This window comes from Lactuca serriola, chromosome 2 (assembly GCF_051521515.1).
Source record: "Lactuca serriola cultivar US96UC23 chromosome 2, Lser_US96UC23_V15, whole genome shotgun sequence".
Classification (NCBI taxonomy): domain Eukaryota; kingdom Viridiplantae; phylum Streptophyta; class Magnoliopsida; order Asterales; family Asteraceae; genus Lactuca; species Lactuca serriola.
Window position 1 is genome coordinate 124,703,847 of NC_136409.1, and position 18,779 is coordinate 124,722,625.

Below are 18,779 nucleotides of genomic sequence, written 5' to 3' on the forward strand. Positions count from 1 at the left end.
CAACGTTATATCCTCTATTTGCAACATTTCTGAAACTTGTGTAATCAAATGTAATCATGAATCAAATACAATGATATATATATATATATATATATATATATATATATATATATATATATATATATATATATATATATCAATAAATGAAACTGGTATATTTCTATACACCAAATAAAAAAATACTCCTCTATATTGAATACTATTTGCATGATGAATGAGGGTAGAACAACATCTATGTATACGTTCTCTTTACCTGAAATACCCCTACTGTAACGACCCAATTTTCATGACCAAAAATTTCGTTTTAAAAACATTACTTTAGAAAATATTAAAAGCTAAAAACATTGTCTGATCAAATCATAACACAAGTGAACCATGTCTAGAAGCCAATTCATACATTCAATCAAAATATCAGAGTACAAATCCCAGTGAAGCTCGTAAATGCGGAAACCGGAGAGTGTGTGTGTGTGACATGCTGCTACCGCGCCGGATCCTTTCCCCTAGCTGAGGAGGTACCTGAAACCAAAACTGAAGACTGTAAGCACAAAGTTTAGTGAGTTCCCCCGTCGTACCACATACCATACAAACACGTAACATACATACTGCCAGGCTATTATGGGGTGCCTGACTACCCGGTACGGCCGTTCTGGGGTGCCGTCCTACCCGTGTCAAGCCATTCTGGGGTGCTGACTACCCATGTTAAGCCATTCTGGGGTGCTGACTACCCGTCGGTCCTAACAACCGACCACAGGGACTGGTCCCCTCATACTACCTCTATCGCATATAACATAACAAGCCAGCATGCAAACATATCATCATATACTGTCAGACGTATCTGGGGTGTCTGACTACCCGTCGGTCCTAACAACCGAACTCGACTACTATCACATACAACGTATCATGCTAGCATATAACATATCAGGTAGTAGTAAACCTAGATGATATCACAAAGACAATCATCTACCATACGTCTCCTACTAGTGGGTCGGCGTTGTGGCCTTAGACCCACCGCTACTGGAAGGTAACTCACCTCGAAGTAGCTGCTGATCTGATCGGGAACTGACTGCCTACTGCTGCTACTGCTGCTGCTCCGGAAATCCTCCGGCTGCAATTCCCACAATATACCCAATCAAACACTGCGCACTGACCTTTGGGTAAAAAGACCATTTTACCCCTGACCATGCCCTAAGTCAAAGTCAGAGTCAACTTTCAGTTGACCCGACTCGCCGAGTTGGCTTTCCAACTCGCCGAGTCCCTATCCAGACGACTGCCCTGAATCCCGGTCCTACCCGTCGAGTTAGGCGACGACTCGACGGGTTTACCTTCTTAACCAATATTCAAGTCCTTCATCCTACTCGCCGAGTTGTATGAACAACTCGTCGAGTTCATATTCATCCGATGAACACTGATGCTAAGACTCGCCGAGTTGTATGAACAACTCGTCGAGTCCATCTTCATCCGAAGAACACTTATGCTGAGACTCGCCGAGTTGTATGAACAACTCGCCGAGTCTGTTCTTGATCTAAGGAGATTGCCTTGAACTCGCCGAGTCAGGGCATTGACTCGCCGAGTACCTCCATAGATGAGTTAAGCTTCCGACTCACTGAGCCACACCCCGTGACTCACTACTCACTCGACACTACGAAAAGGGGACAAACTCGGAGACTCGCGAACAGACTCGCCGAGTCATATGAACGACTCGCCGAGTCGTTGCCATGCATCCACTAAATACACAGATTTGCTCGATTCCAGTCCATGCCATTCACAGATCTGGACTTCTAGGACACGAATCACACGTAAAGTTTCCAACTTTACGTGTGGATATTCACCAATATGGATTTTAGGGCTCAAAATGTCTCAAAAGGGTAGATCTAGGGCTAACAAGCAACATGGGGCCATAAAGCTAACAGATCTGAGCTCCTGGAGCTCAATCTTGCCTAGATCCAGAGGCCAAACATCTTATTACGACATACAATGCACATACAAGCTTGGGGATTTGACCAAGAAGGACCCAAATGAAGTTTTAAGCATAAAATCAAGGGGAAAACGGGTTATACCTCAAAGGAACTGCTGGAAGAACACAAATAATGCCTGGATGGCTTCCCTTCTTCTGGATCTACTTCCTTCCTCCTTCCAAACCTTCAAAAACACACACACACTAACCTCAAACTCTTAAAGAATAGCTTAGAACGAGAGATACAGGGCTTTAAGGGTCAATGGGGGCCGGCTTGGGGCTGATAAGTCCTTTAAATAGGGTGCAAACCCCTGAAACTTAGGGTTTCATCCGACAGCTATGACTCGCCGAGTCCAGGATATGGACTCGCCGAGTCGCCAACTTAAACGTGTCCCGGGTCCCGCATCCACTCGGCGAGTCGGACCTATGACTCGCCGAGTCCAAGGATAAAAGAAAGGAAATACTCAAATAACATTTACGTACCAGGAACCGGGTGCTACAAATCTCCCCCACTTATTTTAGACTTCGTCCTCGAAGTCTGCTGCTCGATCCTGAAACAGCTCGGGAAAATGCTCCATCATCTCGTCCACCGGCTCCCAAGTCCATTCCGAACCCTTGCGGTGCTGCCATTGCACCTTCACTAGCTCCACCTTCTTGTTCCTCAAATCCTTCGACTTCCTGTCGAGGATTGCGACTGGGCGCTCAATGTAATTCAGGCTGTCATCAACCTGAATATCCTCCAAAGGTACTACTGCAGAATCGTCCCCTAGGCACTTTCGCAACTGAGAAACATGGAAAGTGCTGTGGATCTGGCTAAGCTCGGCTGGCAGATCCAGCCTATACGCTACCTTGCCCACCCGGGCTACGACCCTGAACGGTCCGATGAATCGCGGGCCCAACTTGCCCCGCTTCCTGAATCGAATGACGCCTTTCCACGACGACACCTTCAGGAGAACCATATCCCCGACCTGGAACTCCAAATCGGATCGACGCTTGTCGGCATAACTTTTCTGCCGACTCTGAGCAGTCTGAAGCCTGCTCCAGACCTGCTGGATCCTCTCGGTCGTCTTGAGCACCACTTCGGTGCTCCCCATGACCCTCTGGCCAACTTCACCCCAGCATATCGGGGTCCTACACCTCCGCCCGTACAACATCTCGAAGGGAGGGCGGTCGATACTCGCGTGATAGCTGTTGTTGTAGGAGAACTCGGCCAGGGGAAGATAGGTATCCCAGCTACCACCGAAATCTAGCACGCACGCCCGCAGCATATCCTCCAGAGTCTGGATGGTCTGCTCGCTCTGCCCATCCGTCTGCGGGTGAAAGGCAGTGCTAAAATGCAGACGAGTGCCCAACTCATCATGGAATCTCTTCCAAAACCTGGAAGTAAAACGCACATCCCTGTCCGAGATCACCGATACTGGCACCCCATGCCGTGCCACAATTTCTCTGATATAGATGTCGGCCAATTTCTCGGCCGATATGCTCTCCTGAATCGGAATAAAGTGAGCACTCTTGGTCAATCTATCCACGATGACCCAAATCGAATCCACTCCACGTGCGGTCCTGGGAAGCTTCGTGATAAAATCCATCGTGATATCTTCCCATTTCCACAGTGGAATATCCAACGGCTGCATCTTGCCATGCGGTCTCTGATGTTCGGCCTTGACCTTCCTGCAGGTCAAACATCGCTCGACATACCATGCCACATCCCGCTTCATGCAGGGCCACCAATAGTCTAGACGAAGATCCCTATACATATTCGTCGCCCCAGGATGAATAGAGAATCGGGACTTGTGTGCCTCCTCCATCAAAATCTGGCGCACGGCTCCGTGATACGGCACCCACACCCTACGGTGTAGTGTCAAAAGTCCTCGGCTATCATAATCAAAAGAGGAAACCTGACCCACCACACGCTCGCTCTTCCGATGCTCCTCCTTGATAGCCTCCTGTTGAGCCTCCCGAATCTGCTCCAACAGGGGAGTCACCACGGTCATCCTCATGCAAACGTCCCTAATCGGCGCCGCCTTGCGGCTAAGCGCATCGGCCACCACATTGGCCTTCCCCGGGTGGTAACGGATCTCACAATCATAATCCTTCACCACGTCCAACCATCGACGCTGCCTCATGTTCAGATTCGGCTGATCCATGAGGTACCTCAAACTCTTGTGGTCCGTGTAGATGGTACATCGAACCCCGTAGAGGTAATGCCGCCAAATCTTGAGGGCAAAGACCACCGCCCCCAACTCCAAATCGTGTGTCGGATAGTTCGCCTCGTGAGGCTTGAGCTGCCTCGAAGCGTAGGCAATGACATGCCCCCTCTGCATCAGTACCGCGCCCAACCCAGAAATGGACGCATCACAATAAACCACAAAATCCTCTACGCCCTCTGGCAGGGCTAAGATCGGCGCCTCACACAATCTCTGTCTCAGCGTCTCAAATGCAGCCTGCTGCTCGGGTCCCCACCGAAAGACCACGACTTTCTTCGTCAGCCGCGTCAGGGGTACGACTATCTTGGAGAAATCCTGGATAAATCTCTGATAGTAGCCTGCCAATCCCAGGAAACTCCGAATCTCAGATGGAGACTTCGGAACCTCCCATCTCATCACGGCCTCGACCTTGGCCGGATCGACCAGAATCCCGTTCTGATTAATGAGGTGTCCAAGAAATTGCACCTCGCGCAACCAAAACTCACACTTGGAGAACTTGGCATACAAACTCTCCCTCCTCAGGGTCTCTAACACCTCTCTCAGATGCTCCTCATGTTCCTCCCGAGTCTTGGAATAAACCAAGATGTCATCAATGAAGACTATCACAGACCGATCCAGCATCGGTTTGCATACGCGGTTCATGAGGTCCATGAACGCGGCAGGAGCATTGGTGAGCCCAAACGGCATCACCACAAACTCATAATGGCCATAGCGTGTCCGAAACGCGGTCTTCTGCATATCCTCCTCCCTAACCCTCATCTGATGATAACCCGAACGCAAATCAATCTTGGAGAACCAAGATGCTCCCTGAAGCTGGTCAAAGAGGTCATCAATCCTCGGAAGCGGGTAACGGTTCTTCACTGTTACCTTGTTCAGCTCCCGATAATCTATACACATCCGATGCGACCCGTCCTTCTTCTTCACAAACAGAATCGGGGCTCCCCAGGGCGAACTGCTCGGACGAATAAATCCCTTATCTAGCAGCTCCTGCAGCTGCGTAGACAACTCCTGCATCTCGGGAGGAGCCAACCGATACGGTGCCTTGGCTATCGGAGCCGCACCAGGAACAAGGTCAATCCTGAACTCCACCTGTCGCTCCGGAGGTATCCCAGGAAGCTCCTCTGGGAAAACATCTGCAAAGTCTCGGACCACCGGAACCTCGCTCACTGTCGACTTACCCGCCTCCCGGGTATCCATCACATACGCGACATATCCTGCGCATCCCTGCTGAAGGTAGCGCCTAGCCCTCGCTGTTGAACATACAGCGGGTCCACACTGGGGCCTCTCTCCATGAATCACTAACTCTCCCCCACTTGGGGTCCTGACCCGCACTAGCTGCTGCACGCAATCTATCACAGCCCCATTAGGGCTCAGCCAATCCATGCCTATAATCACCTTGTTCCCACGCAATAGTATGGGAACCAAATCTACCAAATAGCGCTCCTCGAACAAACGCAGCACGCAATCTCGAAATACCATCGATGCTCGCACCGATCGATCATCAACAATCTCCACCTCCAAAGGGCAATCTAACTCGCCTGATGGCTCATGAAACTTCTTGCTAAGTGCAAGGGAAACGAATGATCGGGACGCACCCGAATCAAATAACACCTGAACTGGGAGGCCGTTCACATGGTACGATCCTAATGCATACGTATACATACAGAGCACATATCAACAACATAACATTATAAAAATAAGATAGAGGGAAAGAATCATACCCGTCACCACATCGGGTGCGGCGCGTGCCTCCTCGGTAGTCAGCTGAAATGCTCGGCTCCTCACCACTGGAGCCTCTGACTTGCCCTGTCGGCCATCCGTGATCCGCAGGGTCGCTGGAGCTGGCGCCTTCACCGGAGCTGAAACTATCAACTGGGGGCAATTGGCCTTCTTGTGGCCCCTCTGGTTGCAGTGAAAACACAGCAACTCTGATGTCTGAATAACTGCTGCCGGAGCAGTGCAATCCCTGCTGATGTGCCCGGACTTGTCGCACTTGTAGCAGCCTGATGATCCCATCCTGCACACCACCTCATGCGGCCTGCCGCATTTCCTGCAGCGACTCGGTCCTGACTGGCCTTTCGGCCTACCATCTGATCCCTTGGGCTTCTTCCCCGAAGCCCCTCCTGCCTGTCCCTCCTCCAATTTCCGTTTCCGGATGTGCTCCAAATCTATCTCCCTCTCCCTCGCCCTGGCAATCATAGAGTCCAAGGTAGGGAAAGCCGAAAAGCTAACATGCTCCCGGATGTCAGCTCGTAGTATATCATGGTAAGGAGTCCTCCTCATGTCCTCGTCACCGGCATACTGGGGCACCAACAAAGCCCTCTCCCGGAACTTGGCGGTGATCTCCGCCACAGTCTCCGTCGTCTGTCTCATGTCAAGAAACTCCCTGGCCAGCTGCTGAAGCTCGACCGCCGGCGCAAACTCTGCCCTGAACCTGGTCACAAAGTCTGACCAGGTCATGGCCTCGATAGCCGAGGCTCCCAACGAGTCACCCACTGACTCCCACCAATCCCGGGCTCGGTCCCGTAAACATCCTGCTGCATACCTCACCTTCGACCCCTCGGGGCAGAAGCTAGTCAACTGGGCAGACTCGATGTCTGCAATCCATCGCCTGGCAGCAATGGGGTCTTTCACCCCATGGAAATCCGGCGCACCACTGCCCCTGAAGTCCTTAAAGGACAGTGTGCGAGACCCCGACTGGCCAGATGCCATGTCGCTCCTGAACGCCCTGAGGCGATCCTCCATCAACTCGATGATCCCTTCCTTGATCGACCCGAAGATAATGGGAGTCGACTCAAGGATACCCCTGGTAATCTCTGACGCGATGAACTCGCGTAGTCCCTCATCAACCGGCTCGGAACCTGATCCCGAACCTGACCCCTCTCCTGAACCGCCATCTACCGGCCTCGATCGAAGTACCACCATTCTGCAATACATCACAACAATCATTAGTGATACTGATACTCCCTGAGGGATCACATCTACTTACAAGTTCCCTGGTATTATCTTGGCCATCCTTGGTTCGGGTACGGATCCTCTGATTTCAGTAGTACGGGCCCATACTACCTTCCACATCTATCCGTACCTTCTTCAAGGAATGCCTCGACTCCACCAGATCCCTTTCACTACTGCTGATTACTGCTATACTCATCCTAGGCTTGCCCTAGGGAAATCTCTAGTTCCACTCTAACCAGTCCTCAGCTACTGCAAGCCTCCTTGTAATGCCAGTTAGCCATTACCCGAATACCATCACATGTGACGAGGCTCAGATAATCCTTTGAGTATCGGACTCGTCCCTACAACGGTTGGACTCAAACAAGAGCTGCGCAGTAGGATCAAATCCGGCACTCTAAGATTATTCAACCCTGATCACATGTGACGTGACGCATTCGCCTAATGGCTAACTCCCATTATTCAGAGTCCCACGAAGCACGAAGCAAGCAGCATTCAGATAAGGGTAACAATCTCAATTAACTCTATCCACTTTCAGGAACTGAGCTAGCATAAAGTGCTAAGCTCATACTACCAGGCATAACCTAATCAGGCTATCCTACTTACTATCTACTCAATAACTAGCATGCAAATTCTCATACAATTGAAACACATTAAGCAGGCACATAAGGCATCACTCCTAGATCCTTAGTCCTATTCTAGCATGCTGTTCTACAAAAGCTGATAAACATAACAAAAACTTGTATGGGTACTTTGGGGATACTTACTTAAGCTCGGCCGGTCGCGCACATCACACACTTCGTTCTTTCTCAAAACTCTTTTCTCAATTTTAGAAAACATTTTCTTTTAGAAAATCTTTTAATCCCTCGATTTGAGTTTAGACACTCCCGAAGGTGTGTCCGAATCCCTCAAACCAGGGCTCTGATACCAACTTGTAACGACCCAATTTTCATGACCAAAAATTTCGTTTTAAAAACATTACTTTAGAAAATATTAAAAGCTAAAAACATTGTCTGATCAAATCATAACACAAGTGAACCATGTCTAAAAGCCAATTCATACATTCAATCAAAATATCAGAGTACAAATCCCGGTGAAGCTCGTAAATGCGGAAACCGGAGAGTGTGTGTGTGACATGCTGCTACCGCGCCGGCTCCTTTCCCCTAGCTGAGGAGGTACCTGAAACCAAAACTGAAGACTGTAAGCACAAAGCTTAGTGAGTTCCCCCGTCGTACCACATACCATACAAACACATAACATACATACTGCCAGGCTATTCTGGGGTGCCTGACTACCCGGTACGACCGTTCTGGGGTGCCGTCCTACCCGTGTCAAGCCATTCTGGGGTGCTGACTACCCGTGTCAAGCCATTCTGGGGTGCTGACTACCCATGTCAAGCCATTCTGGGGTGTTGACTACCCGTCGGTCCTAACAACCGACCACAGGGACTGGTCCCCTCATACTACCTCTATCGCATATAACATAACAAGCCAACATGCAAACATATCATCATATACTGTCAGACGTATCTGGGGTGTCTGACTACCCGTCGGTCCTAACAACCGAACTCGACTACTATCACATACAACGTATCATGCTAGCATATAACATATCAGGTAGTAGTAAACCTAGATGATATCACAAAGACAATCATCTACCATACGTCTCCTACTGGTGGGTCGGCGTTGTGGCCTTAGACCCACCGCTACTGGAAGGTAACTCACCTCGAAGTAGCTGCTGATCTGATCGGGAACTGACTGCCTACTGCTGCTACTGCTGCTGCTCCGGAAATCCTCCGGCTGCAATTCCCACAATATACCCAATCAAACACTGCGCACTGACCTTTGGGTAAAAAGACCATTTTACCCCTGACCATGCCCTAAGTCAAAGTCAGAGTCAACTTTCAGTTGACCCGACTCGCCGAGTTGGCTTTCCAACTCGCCGAGTCCCTATCCAGACGACTGCCCTGAATCCCGGTCCTACCCGTCGAGTTAGGCGACGACTCGACGGGTTTACCTTCTTAACCAATATTCAAGTCCTTCATCCTACTCGCCGAGTTGTATGAACAACTCGTCGAGTTCATATTCATCCGATGAACACTGATGCTAAGACTCGCCGAGTTGTATGAACAACTCGTCGAGTCCATCTTCATCCGAAGAACACTTATGCTGAGACTCGCCGAGTTGTATGAACAACTCGCCGAGTCTGTTCTTGATCTAAGGAGATTGCCTTGAACTCGCCGAGTCAGGGCATTGACTCGCCGAGTACCTCCATAGATGAGTTAAGCTTCCGACTCACTGAGCCACACCCCGTGACTCACTACTCACTCGACACTACGAAAAGGGGACAAACTCGGAGACTCGCGAACAGACTCGCCGAGTCATATGAACGACTCGCCGAGTCGTTGCCATGCATCCACTAAATACACAGATTTGCTCGATTCCAGTCCATGCCATTCACAGATCTGGACTTCTAGGACACGAATCACACGTAAAGTTTCCAACTTTACGTGTGGATATTCACCAATATGGATTTTAGGGCTCAAAATGTCTCAAAAGGGTAGATCTAGGGCTAACAAGCAACATGGGGCCATAAAGCTAACAGATCTGAGCTCCTGGAGCTCAATCTTGCCTAGATCCAGAGGCCAAACATCTTATTACGACATACAATGCACATACAAGCTTGGGGATTTGACCAAGAAGGACCCAAATGAAGTTTTAAGCATAAAATCAAGGGGAAAACGGGTTATACCTCAAAGGAACTGCTGGAAGAACACAAATAATGCCTGGATGGCTTCCCTTCTTCTGGATCTACTTCCTTCCTCCTTCCAAACCTTCAAAAACACACACACACTAACCTCAAACTCTTAAAGAATAGCTTAGAACGAGAGATACAGGGCTTTAAGGGTCAATGGGGGCCGGCTTGGGGCTGATAAGTCCTTTAAATAGGGTGCAAACCCCTGAAACTTAGGGTTTCATCCGACAGCTATGACTCGCCGAGTCCAGGATATGGACTCGCCGAGTCGCCAACTTAAACGTGTCCCGGGTCCCGCATCCACTCGGCGAGTCGGACCTATGACTCGCCGAGTCCAAGGATAAAAGAAAGGAAATACTCAAATAACATTTACGTACCAGGAACCGGGTGCTACACCTACCCCTGCCACTGTTGCCCCTTCTACTACTTAATATGTTTTCTGATGAGCATTAGAAAAAACTATTTATACTAACTTTATTGTCAGGTTTGCATTATGAGGTTTTTTAAAAATTATATTACATCATTAATATTTGGATGATAAGAATTTTATTTTATTTTTATAATTTGATTTTGATTACATACAAAATACTTTCTACATTATATGTTTTAGACTAAATTACATTCGGCGTCCTTGAGCTATGTCAAAAGTTATAAATTTCATCCTTAAAACTATATTTTCACTCTGACCCTATAATTTTGAATTGTTCATGTTTTGCCTATTTTACGTGGTCCATATTACTTGATTTAGTCACATGTGGTTAACAATGATTAGTATTTTCACAAACAGAAACACGGTTCAAAGCAACATTACATTCATATACCAACTTGATGCTTCAAAAAGTCAATTTACCATGAGAGTAAAAATAATCTGTCTCATAAAACATCTTGCTTATGGATCTTCAACAAAGACTTAAAAAATTGATATGATTCTCATTGATGAAGAGGTAATAACAATTTTTTTATTTATGAATTTTTCTTACCAGTTCATTCTAATCACATATAACAATATATAAACTAGTTTTTTGTGCATTTAGGGAAGGAAGGTCGAGAAAAAGGTTACTAATAGATGGGTTGAAAGATTTAAAAGTTTGCTTCATGATGATGGTTGTTACTACATCTAAAATCCACAACTTGGTCTTAATCAAAACAAAAATAGTTTTGTTGATAATGAAAACAAAATCAATATTTATATCACAACCAAAGTTACACCATTCAATGAGTGGACTGGATCACTTTATGGATTCTCTTTTGCAAACTTCAACACCATTTTGGATGGTGCCTTTGTTGAGAACACACATGTTGGTTAGTTTATATGTTACAATCTAACGATTTATACAATGATATTATGTTATTAACCATCACTCACCATACCGAAACTTTTATACTAATCTTCCATTTTTTTATCTTATATAATATATGTTATTGGAGATGTTGTGAGATGCTTCCCAATGGAACCCTTGTGAACAAGAAAAATAAATTATCAAAGAGAGTAAATTTGAGCTTGGAAGATCTAGAGTATGTTTACTTTTCAAAATTTTGTGTCAAATTTTACTTTATAATTTCATTTTATATTGTATATTTATTTTTTTTATTTTTATAGAAGCAAACAAATAAATGTAACACTCTGGGATGGGTATGCACAACAGTTTGCTAACTATTTGGAAAATAACAAACAAACTCCTATGTTAGTTGGTATTCAATACGGAAAAATATCTTATTATAGAGGTTTGTTCGTTACTCTGATTCACAACTTAAACCTTAAAAAAATTTCAAATATGATTCTTCCTTTTACTATAAATGAATATACATTTATACTAACTTCATTATGCATCATTTTAGAACGGTTCTCCGTCACAAATTGTTTCACCACGACTAGGATCTTTATCAATGATCCTATTTTAAAGCAACAAAAATAACATCTTATTTATTGTTAAGATTTCTTGAAAAAGTCAGTCCAGAAAGCACATATGCTAATTGTAGCAACGCTTTGTCCTCCATCCTCTACTCTGCAAATGACGATTTCCTTCATAAGTTTGATTTTCATGTTCTTGCTGATCTCCAACAAGTAGATGAGGTTTATATACTTAACTTCCATTTATGAAATATACATTATGTTAAATAGTTTTTGGATTATTTTTACCCTTATATTTCATTTTACTTTTTTTATTATCCTCCACAATTGACAGTGTGGAGGACGTTTCCCACGTCCGTGACCACCAGAGAAACCGAAACCACGACCTCGGCCGCCTCGAGAAGGCTGATGTTGAGCATAAAAGGCGGCAACAGGTGGGGCAGATCCATGAAGAGAAACCAAGAAAAGCTCGTGCCCTTCAGCCTGAGAGACAAGACCAACAAAGGATGGCGGTGGTTGGACAACCTGTTGTGCAGTAGAAAACGTCTCAAAAGCAGGACCAAGACCGCATAAAAACCAGTGAGTTTTGTCCATAGAATCGACCGAATATCCAGTAGCTGTCAATTAATCACAGAGAGATTTAAATTTTTTGGCAAAAACAGAGACAGATGAGGTACCTTTCTTCAATTTGCGCAAAGAATCACGCAAGTTTTCTGTACGTTCAGATGAGTGATGGTTGTAAGCCCTTTCTAGAGTGGTCCACAGGTCTCGAGAAGTTGTGACGTCAATAACTTCAGCCATGGCTTCCTCGGTTAGAGAAGATTGAAGAAGCATGACTGTTTGATCTTTTTCGAGCCAGGATATGTAGTTCAGATTAGGGGATTCCTTCCCATCAACTATGATTGTCTGAGAGGGGGAAGGAGAAGTACCTTCCGCATGAGGGAGGAGTTTTTTATGAGAGAGGAGTGGATAAACTTGATTCTTCCACAGAAGATAATTGGTAGATATAAGTTTAATGGTGAGCATGTGAAGAAGAGTAGTCATGGATAGTTCGACAACCATGGAAGAAGAAGAAGAAGAGGAAGAGGAAGAGGAAGAGGAAGAAGAAGAAGAAAAAGAAGAAGAAGAAGAAGAAAAAGAGGAAGAAGAAGAAGAAGAGGAAGAAGAAGAAGAAGAAGAAGAAGAAGAAGAAGAAGAAGAAGAGGAAGAGGAAGAGGAAGAGGTCCAGTTAGGCTGACGACTTATTATGCATGTTGTTCTGTATTGGTTGAAGAAGAAGAAGAAGAAGAAGAAGAGGAAGAGGAAGAGGTCCAGTTAGGCTGACGACTTATTATGCATGTTGTTCTGTATTGGTTATATGATATGGTTATGTTTGTATGGTGTTGGTATTTTGGGGAAACTCACTAAGCTTTGGGCTTACAGTTGTTGATTTTGTTTCAGGCACTTCGGATGATTGCGGGAAGGCAAAAGCATGATCGTGCACCTCCTCATATTTTCATGACTGATTCTGGGAATACTCTGATGTCTAAACTATTTTGAAAACAACCTGTAATAACTTAACGGTTTAAAATGTGTTAAAAAGTTTAAATTTGGCTTGAATTTTATGGGTGTTACAAATATTATTCATAATTTATTTCTCAATATATCCCACGTAAAATGAATTAATTTGAGATAACAGTTTGGATTTTAAAACTCATTAAATAAGCAAGTTAATTAATTAGAAATCTTGAATCAATATAACTGATATCTTTTTTTTTTCCAGTTGAATAACCGAAAATCTCTAAGTTGATATCTTAGGAACCCAATTTTTTGGAAGATAATGATTTCCTTATTCAAAAATACTATATATATATATATATATATATATATATATATATATATATATATATATATATATATATACATTGAATTTTTTATTCTTACGATTTTGGATTGAGTCGTACGATTTATAATGCTCTTCTTCAATGGCCTTCTCCATTTCTTTTTTCCAGGTTCTTTCTTTACTCTGTCTTCTTCTTTTTCTCTAATTTCATGCATTTAATCTGTTCTTATTACCTGTTATTACTATATTCCTGTTGAGATGTCATAAAAAATTAATCAATCTACTAGAGGAAAGATACGTGTTAACATTTTGAATTTGTATTGCCCTCCAGAAACCAACTGTAGTCTCATAGACCATTCCCACATATCTTAATAGGTCTTAGCATTCCCCAAATTCAGCTACAAGAAGTCATGGATGCATTTCTTGAATTAATCCTCTAAACTGAAATTCATTTGTTAGTTAGATGCAGTGACCAAAATGAAAGATTTGTGAAAGTTCATTATTATTTATTAGTGTTAACCTTTGGCAAATTATGAAACTAATATTATATTTTTTTTCATAACAAGGTTTTTTTGTAATAACTTCTTTGATCGAAATATATGTATATCTCATTAGGTGTAGCCTGAAAAATCATATTTTAATTCTTATAAGGAAAAAATACTTTAGAAATTGACCAAATTACAATGTATGAGTTTGATGTTTATGGCTATGGCAATGCACTTTAATTGTAATGTTTATCAAATTTCTTTATAGAATTTAACGTTGCTGGTACATATAACAACTTATTGTTGCTTTTGGTTTTAAATGACCAATATGAAAAGTGTCATATGAGCCTCCATGGGGGTTTGTATACCGAACAAAGTCAATTCATAAAGCTACTACATAACATGTTTTAATCAATGATTCGCATCATGTTGTGATAAAACAAATATCACGTGGATCATTTATGTTAAAAATTACTGTATTAAAACACCAAATTGCTCTAATATAAATATTAAATATTTTTATTTAATAAATTTGGTTCAAAAACTCAAAATGAATCTAACTAACATTTTTTATTAAAATTTCACCTAAAACAATATCATCTATTAATGTGACGTGTATTTAATTTATATTCTCCGCGTTTAACGCGGGTCATAATCTAGTTCTATATTAAAAATAAAAAATATTTAAAACCTAAATTTAATACTTTACTTTTTTAAAATAGCCCAAAATATGTTAGCCAAATGTTTTAATGATAAAAAATAACCTAATCCAAATCTTTATACTTATTTAGTTAAAAAAATGTGTGAATTGTGAAACAAAACAGAAGGCTCGATCTGTCAAGTCGACGCCCCTTCCTTCGTCTTTCTTCCATCCCCGGTCGCTTCTCTAAGACCAACTATCATCTCCATTTTCCAGCCAGCGACTTTAAGAGGCTAACATAGACACATAGTCTCATTGCACAATAAGGAAGTTAACTCAATCATAGTCCATTATCATTATTTGACATTATGTTGATTGTTGAAACTTGAAATTTTGAAAATAAGCAATTATGTTTGTTTAATTAGGGATTTAGGGTTAATATTTAATACTTAGTGATTATTTGTTGTTAAAACTTGAAATCAAGTTTATAGTTGAAATATTTTGATTATAGGTTTCTATTATCAAAATTTTCAAAAGACAATTAGATGACAATGGTAAAGGAACTTCCAAAAGAAATAAGCCTAATGAAAGTCCACAAGTTCCACAACCTAATGAACCTAATAAAAAATCACAAGTTCCACAAAGAACCATAACCTAATGAACCAACTCAAAGACCACTAGTTCCATAAGGACGACAACCAAATGAAGCTACTCAAATACTACAAGTGTTATAAACTTTTGATCTGGATGATCTTCCTTTGGATCCGGTGGATAGGCCAAAAATTACATTTTATCATACTAATCAAAGACATGAAATAAGGAGGTAATATTTGATTGAAGGACCTTTTCAACCAAATGGGTATAATTTTGAATCAAAGTTAGCCGGTAAGAAGCTAAGAAGTTTTGTTGTGGAATGGTTTGATGAATTTCCATGGTTAGAGTATAACATTAAAAAGAAGAAGACATATTGTTTGTGCTGCTACTTGTTTGGAGACATAGTAGGGGATAAAGTGGAAGAGATGCATTTGTAACCAAAGGCTTTGACCCTTGGAGTAAAAAAATCAAGCAGAAACATATAAGTAATGTTCAAAGTTATAGTAACATCCAATTTCAAGATGTTTCAAATGTCGAATAGAGGACCGTAATTTGATCAAGTAAGGATCTTGGGCTTTAAGGGAGATCAACTTTAGTCCTTATCGGGTGTTGATTATGTTGGTTAAGTGATTTAAGCCCTTGAGTTATGCCTTGGAGCCAAAGGGTAGAATGGGAAAAAGTAACATACTGAACTATTTGCATGTATTAATGGATTAAGTTTGGTATTAATTAAGTCAAAACTAATTATATAAGATTATGATGTTTGTTAATACCTTTTCGTGGATATAAAAATCACTGAAAATGGATTTGAAATGAAGAATTTATGATTGTTGAAGCTTGAATGAAATCTAGGAAAGCTTGTAACCACAGCGTGGTGATCTGTGTAGCCCAAGCCCACAAATTTAGTATTTTCCCCATATTTAAAGGATTGGTTCCGTGTTTTAGGTCATTTTTTCAGCCTCCAACACATCAAGAGTGCATTAGGAACAAACCATACCCTCCCTTTCACTACTTTTAGCCTCTGATCTCTTCTCTCTTCCATTTTGTGAGATTTTGGTGACTTTTAGAAGGAAGTTTCTTGCAAGATTGAGTTTTGGAGCTTTGCATAAGAAGATCTCAACTTCCATCTACCTTATGGACCTTGGGTATGATGCAAGTTTCCATCTTTGTGCTTATAAGTTGCTAGATCTACATTCTAAGCTTGTTTTTGGTCCATTGGATGAAGTTGTGTTGTTGGATGTGTTAAAGTTTGCAACTGTAACGTCCCGAAAATCCAAGGTAAATTTTCATTTTTAAAACAATAATTCATATAACAACTTGTTATCAAAGCCATTTAGGATAAAAATAATATATAAACACTAGAGTAAAATTTATCAATGCCGAATAAACTTTATGGGATGCTGTGCAGTCACATTGGGCCCTTCCCTTTCGCACCGGAAGTTTCTGAAACCATAAACATAAACACTAAGCACAAAGCTTAGTGGTTCCCCAAAGTACCACATACAACATATATACATATAACAACATATGGCTGTGTCAGGTCCATATCAACACCATATGACAACAAATAGTTGTGTTGGGTCCGTATCAACCCCGTATGACAGCAAATAGTTGTGTCGGGTCCGTATCAACCCCGTATGACAGCAAATAGTTGTGTCGGGTCCGTATCAACCCCATATGACAGCAAAAAGTTGTGTCAGGTTCATATCAACCCCATATGATAGCAAATAATCTTTTAAGTCTCAAAAGGACCAAAGGTGCTTCTTTTTTAACTTAATACATTAAGTCCAAGCCTCCAACCTTTAGATCTGAATCAATATGATGTTTAGATGGATAAAGTTTCCAACTTTATCTATAACAAGGTCACAAACTTTCAAGATCTAAACTTTATGAACTAAAGTGACCAAAAGCTCATAACACCTAAAACTAGCTAGATTTAACAAACATATCATCAAGATTCAAAGAAAGATCAAGGTGAACAAAGTTTGGATCTACAAGCTCCAATGCAACCAACACTTCTCCAACGAGCTCCTTCTTCTCCAAGATGCACCAAGAACACTCCAAAGCACTCAAGAACACCTTCTTTTTCTCACAATGCTCAAACTAGGGTTAGGGTTTCAAGGGAGGGTGTTGGAGAGGTGGAGGCTAAGAATGAAATGAGTTTGGGGAATTTAAGGAGCTTAAATAGGGCTCAAACCACAAAAATAGGGTTTAGGTTCCAATCGCGTAGGCCCGACGTACTTCCTATACACCCAACGTACTAGACTAAGCCCAAAACCTTCCTAACTTCTAATGGTCATAACTTATTCGTTCAAATTCCGTTTTCGATTATCTTTAAATCCACAGAAAGGTATTGTAGAGCTCTTCAACGCTATCTAATTACTTTTGACTTAAAACACATCAAACTAAAATCCTTAATTCATAAAAGAAGTCTGAAACACCACTTTTCCCATTTTACCATTTGACTCCAAAACACAAACCGAACTCTTGGATCACATAATCTATGTTACCCACATCTAAATGGGTCTAAACCTCTCTTTCCCCAAATCCCGAAGCCTTATGAGGCTTGATCTTCGGGTCACGGCCCCAAATTATGATACGACTTGAAACATGGTGTTACAATAACTTTATCATTCCACCTTGTCCCATAAGTATTTTGATCCAAGTAACTTTATCATTCCACCTTGTCCCATAAGTATTTTGATCCATGGATCTGGTCTTTCATGGTCTTTAGGTATCATGCTTAGAGTTAGGATCTGATTTTGGTCACTTTTGATCTAGAATGCTATGAGACATGCATTGGACAAGCATGTCTATAATGTTACGATTTTTAATAAGTCATGGGAGTGCATTAAGGCCTTATGGAAAGTATGAGACTTGCACTTGTCAGATTAATCTCTTAATTATTCAAGTGGCTCATCAACGAGATCATAACACGACATAAGTCTGGCCGTTTGCACAGTGGGAAGGAAGCCATCATGATCTGACATTGGGACCATGGCGCGGTCAAAGGGCTTGTTCGCGGTGTAGAGGGTTGTAAGGTGAGCTACGTGGTGATTTCTCATGCATTACAATTTATTGCGACATTCAAAGTGCGCTATGCCTCACGAAGGTTTCGATGTTCCATGAAAGAACTAAGGACATTGACATATGATACTATTACATTAGAGATGTCATTGCCCAAGGAAATGTCAATGTGACAAAGATTAACACCAAGGAAAAACCGGTCGACATGATGACGAAGCCGATTCCGACCACCAAATTTAAACTTTGTTCATATTTGGTTTGTATTTCAAATTAAGTCCTTAGTGACTTTTGAACACTGTATGTTTTTCATTTCACTTTGACTTTTGAACACCGTATGTTTTTCAGTTCACTCGATGGTTGCAGGTTACGTTGTTGAAGTTTGGTTTCGTCTCAAGGTGGAGATTGTTGAATATGATCTGAATCAAAGCATGCATGAGATTTTTCTGTTTGGTGACACATTTTGGAAGCTGTCGCTAGAGAGTTTGGCAAGCT

The 18,779-nt window shown here is 42.4% G+C and overlaps 1 protein-coding gene across 1 annotated transcript; it reads right to left on the bottom strand.

The window, feature by feature from the left end:
• Nucleotides 1-172: 172 nt before the first annotated feature.
• LOC145090438 (uncharacterized) lies at nucleotides 173-7,231 on the bottom strand. The gene is made up of 2 exons (XM_079028643.1): nucleotides 5,883-7,231; nucleotides 173-516 (listed from the first exon to the last, which is right to left on the bottom strand). Exons 1-2 carry the CDS (start codon nucleotides 7,108-7,110, stop codon nucleotides 479-481), a joined length of 1,266 nt encoding a protein of 421 aa, XP_078884769.1. The 5' UTR covers nucleotides 7,111-7,231; the 3' UTR covers nucleotides 173-478.
• Between the last annotated feature and the right edge of the window lie 11,548 nt (nucleotides 7,232-18,779).

Excerpts from the sequence above, each read along its gene's own strand:
- LOC145090438 (XM_079028643.1), bottom strand. The coding sequence starts at position 7,110 with ATGATTGTTGTGATGTATTGCAGAATGGTGGTACTTCGATCGAGGCCG. Across the intron at positions 517-5,882 it reads CGCACCCGATGTGGTGACGG|GTACCTCCTCAGCTAGGGGA; the intron begins GTATGATTCTTT and ends TTTTGGTTTCAG.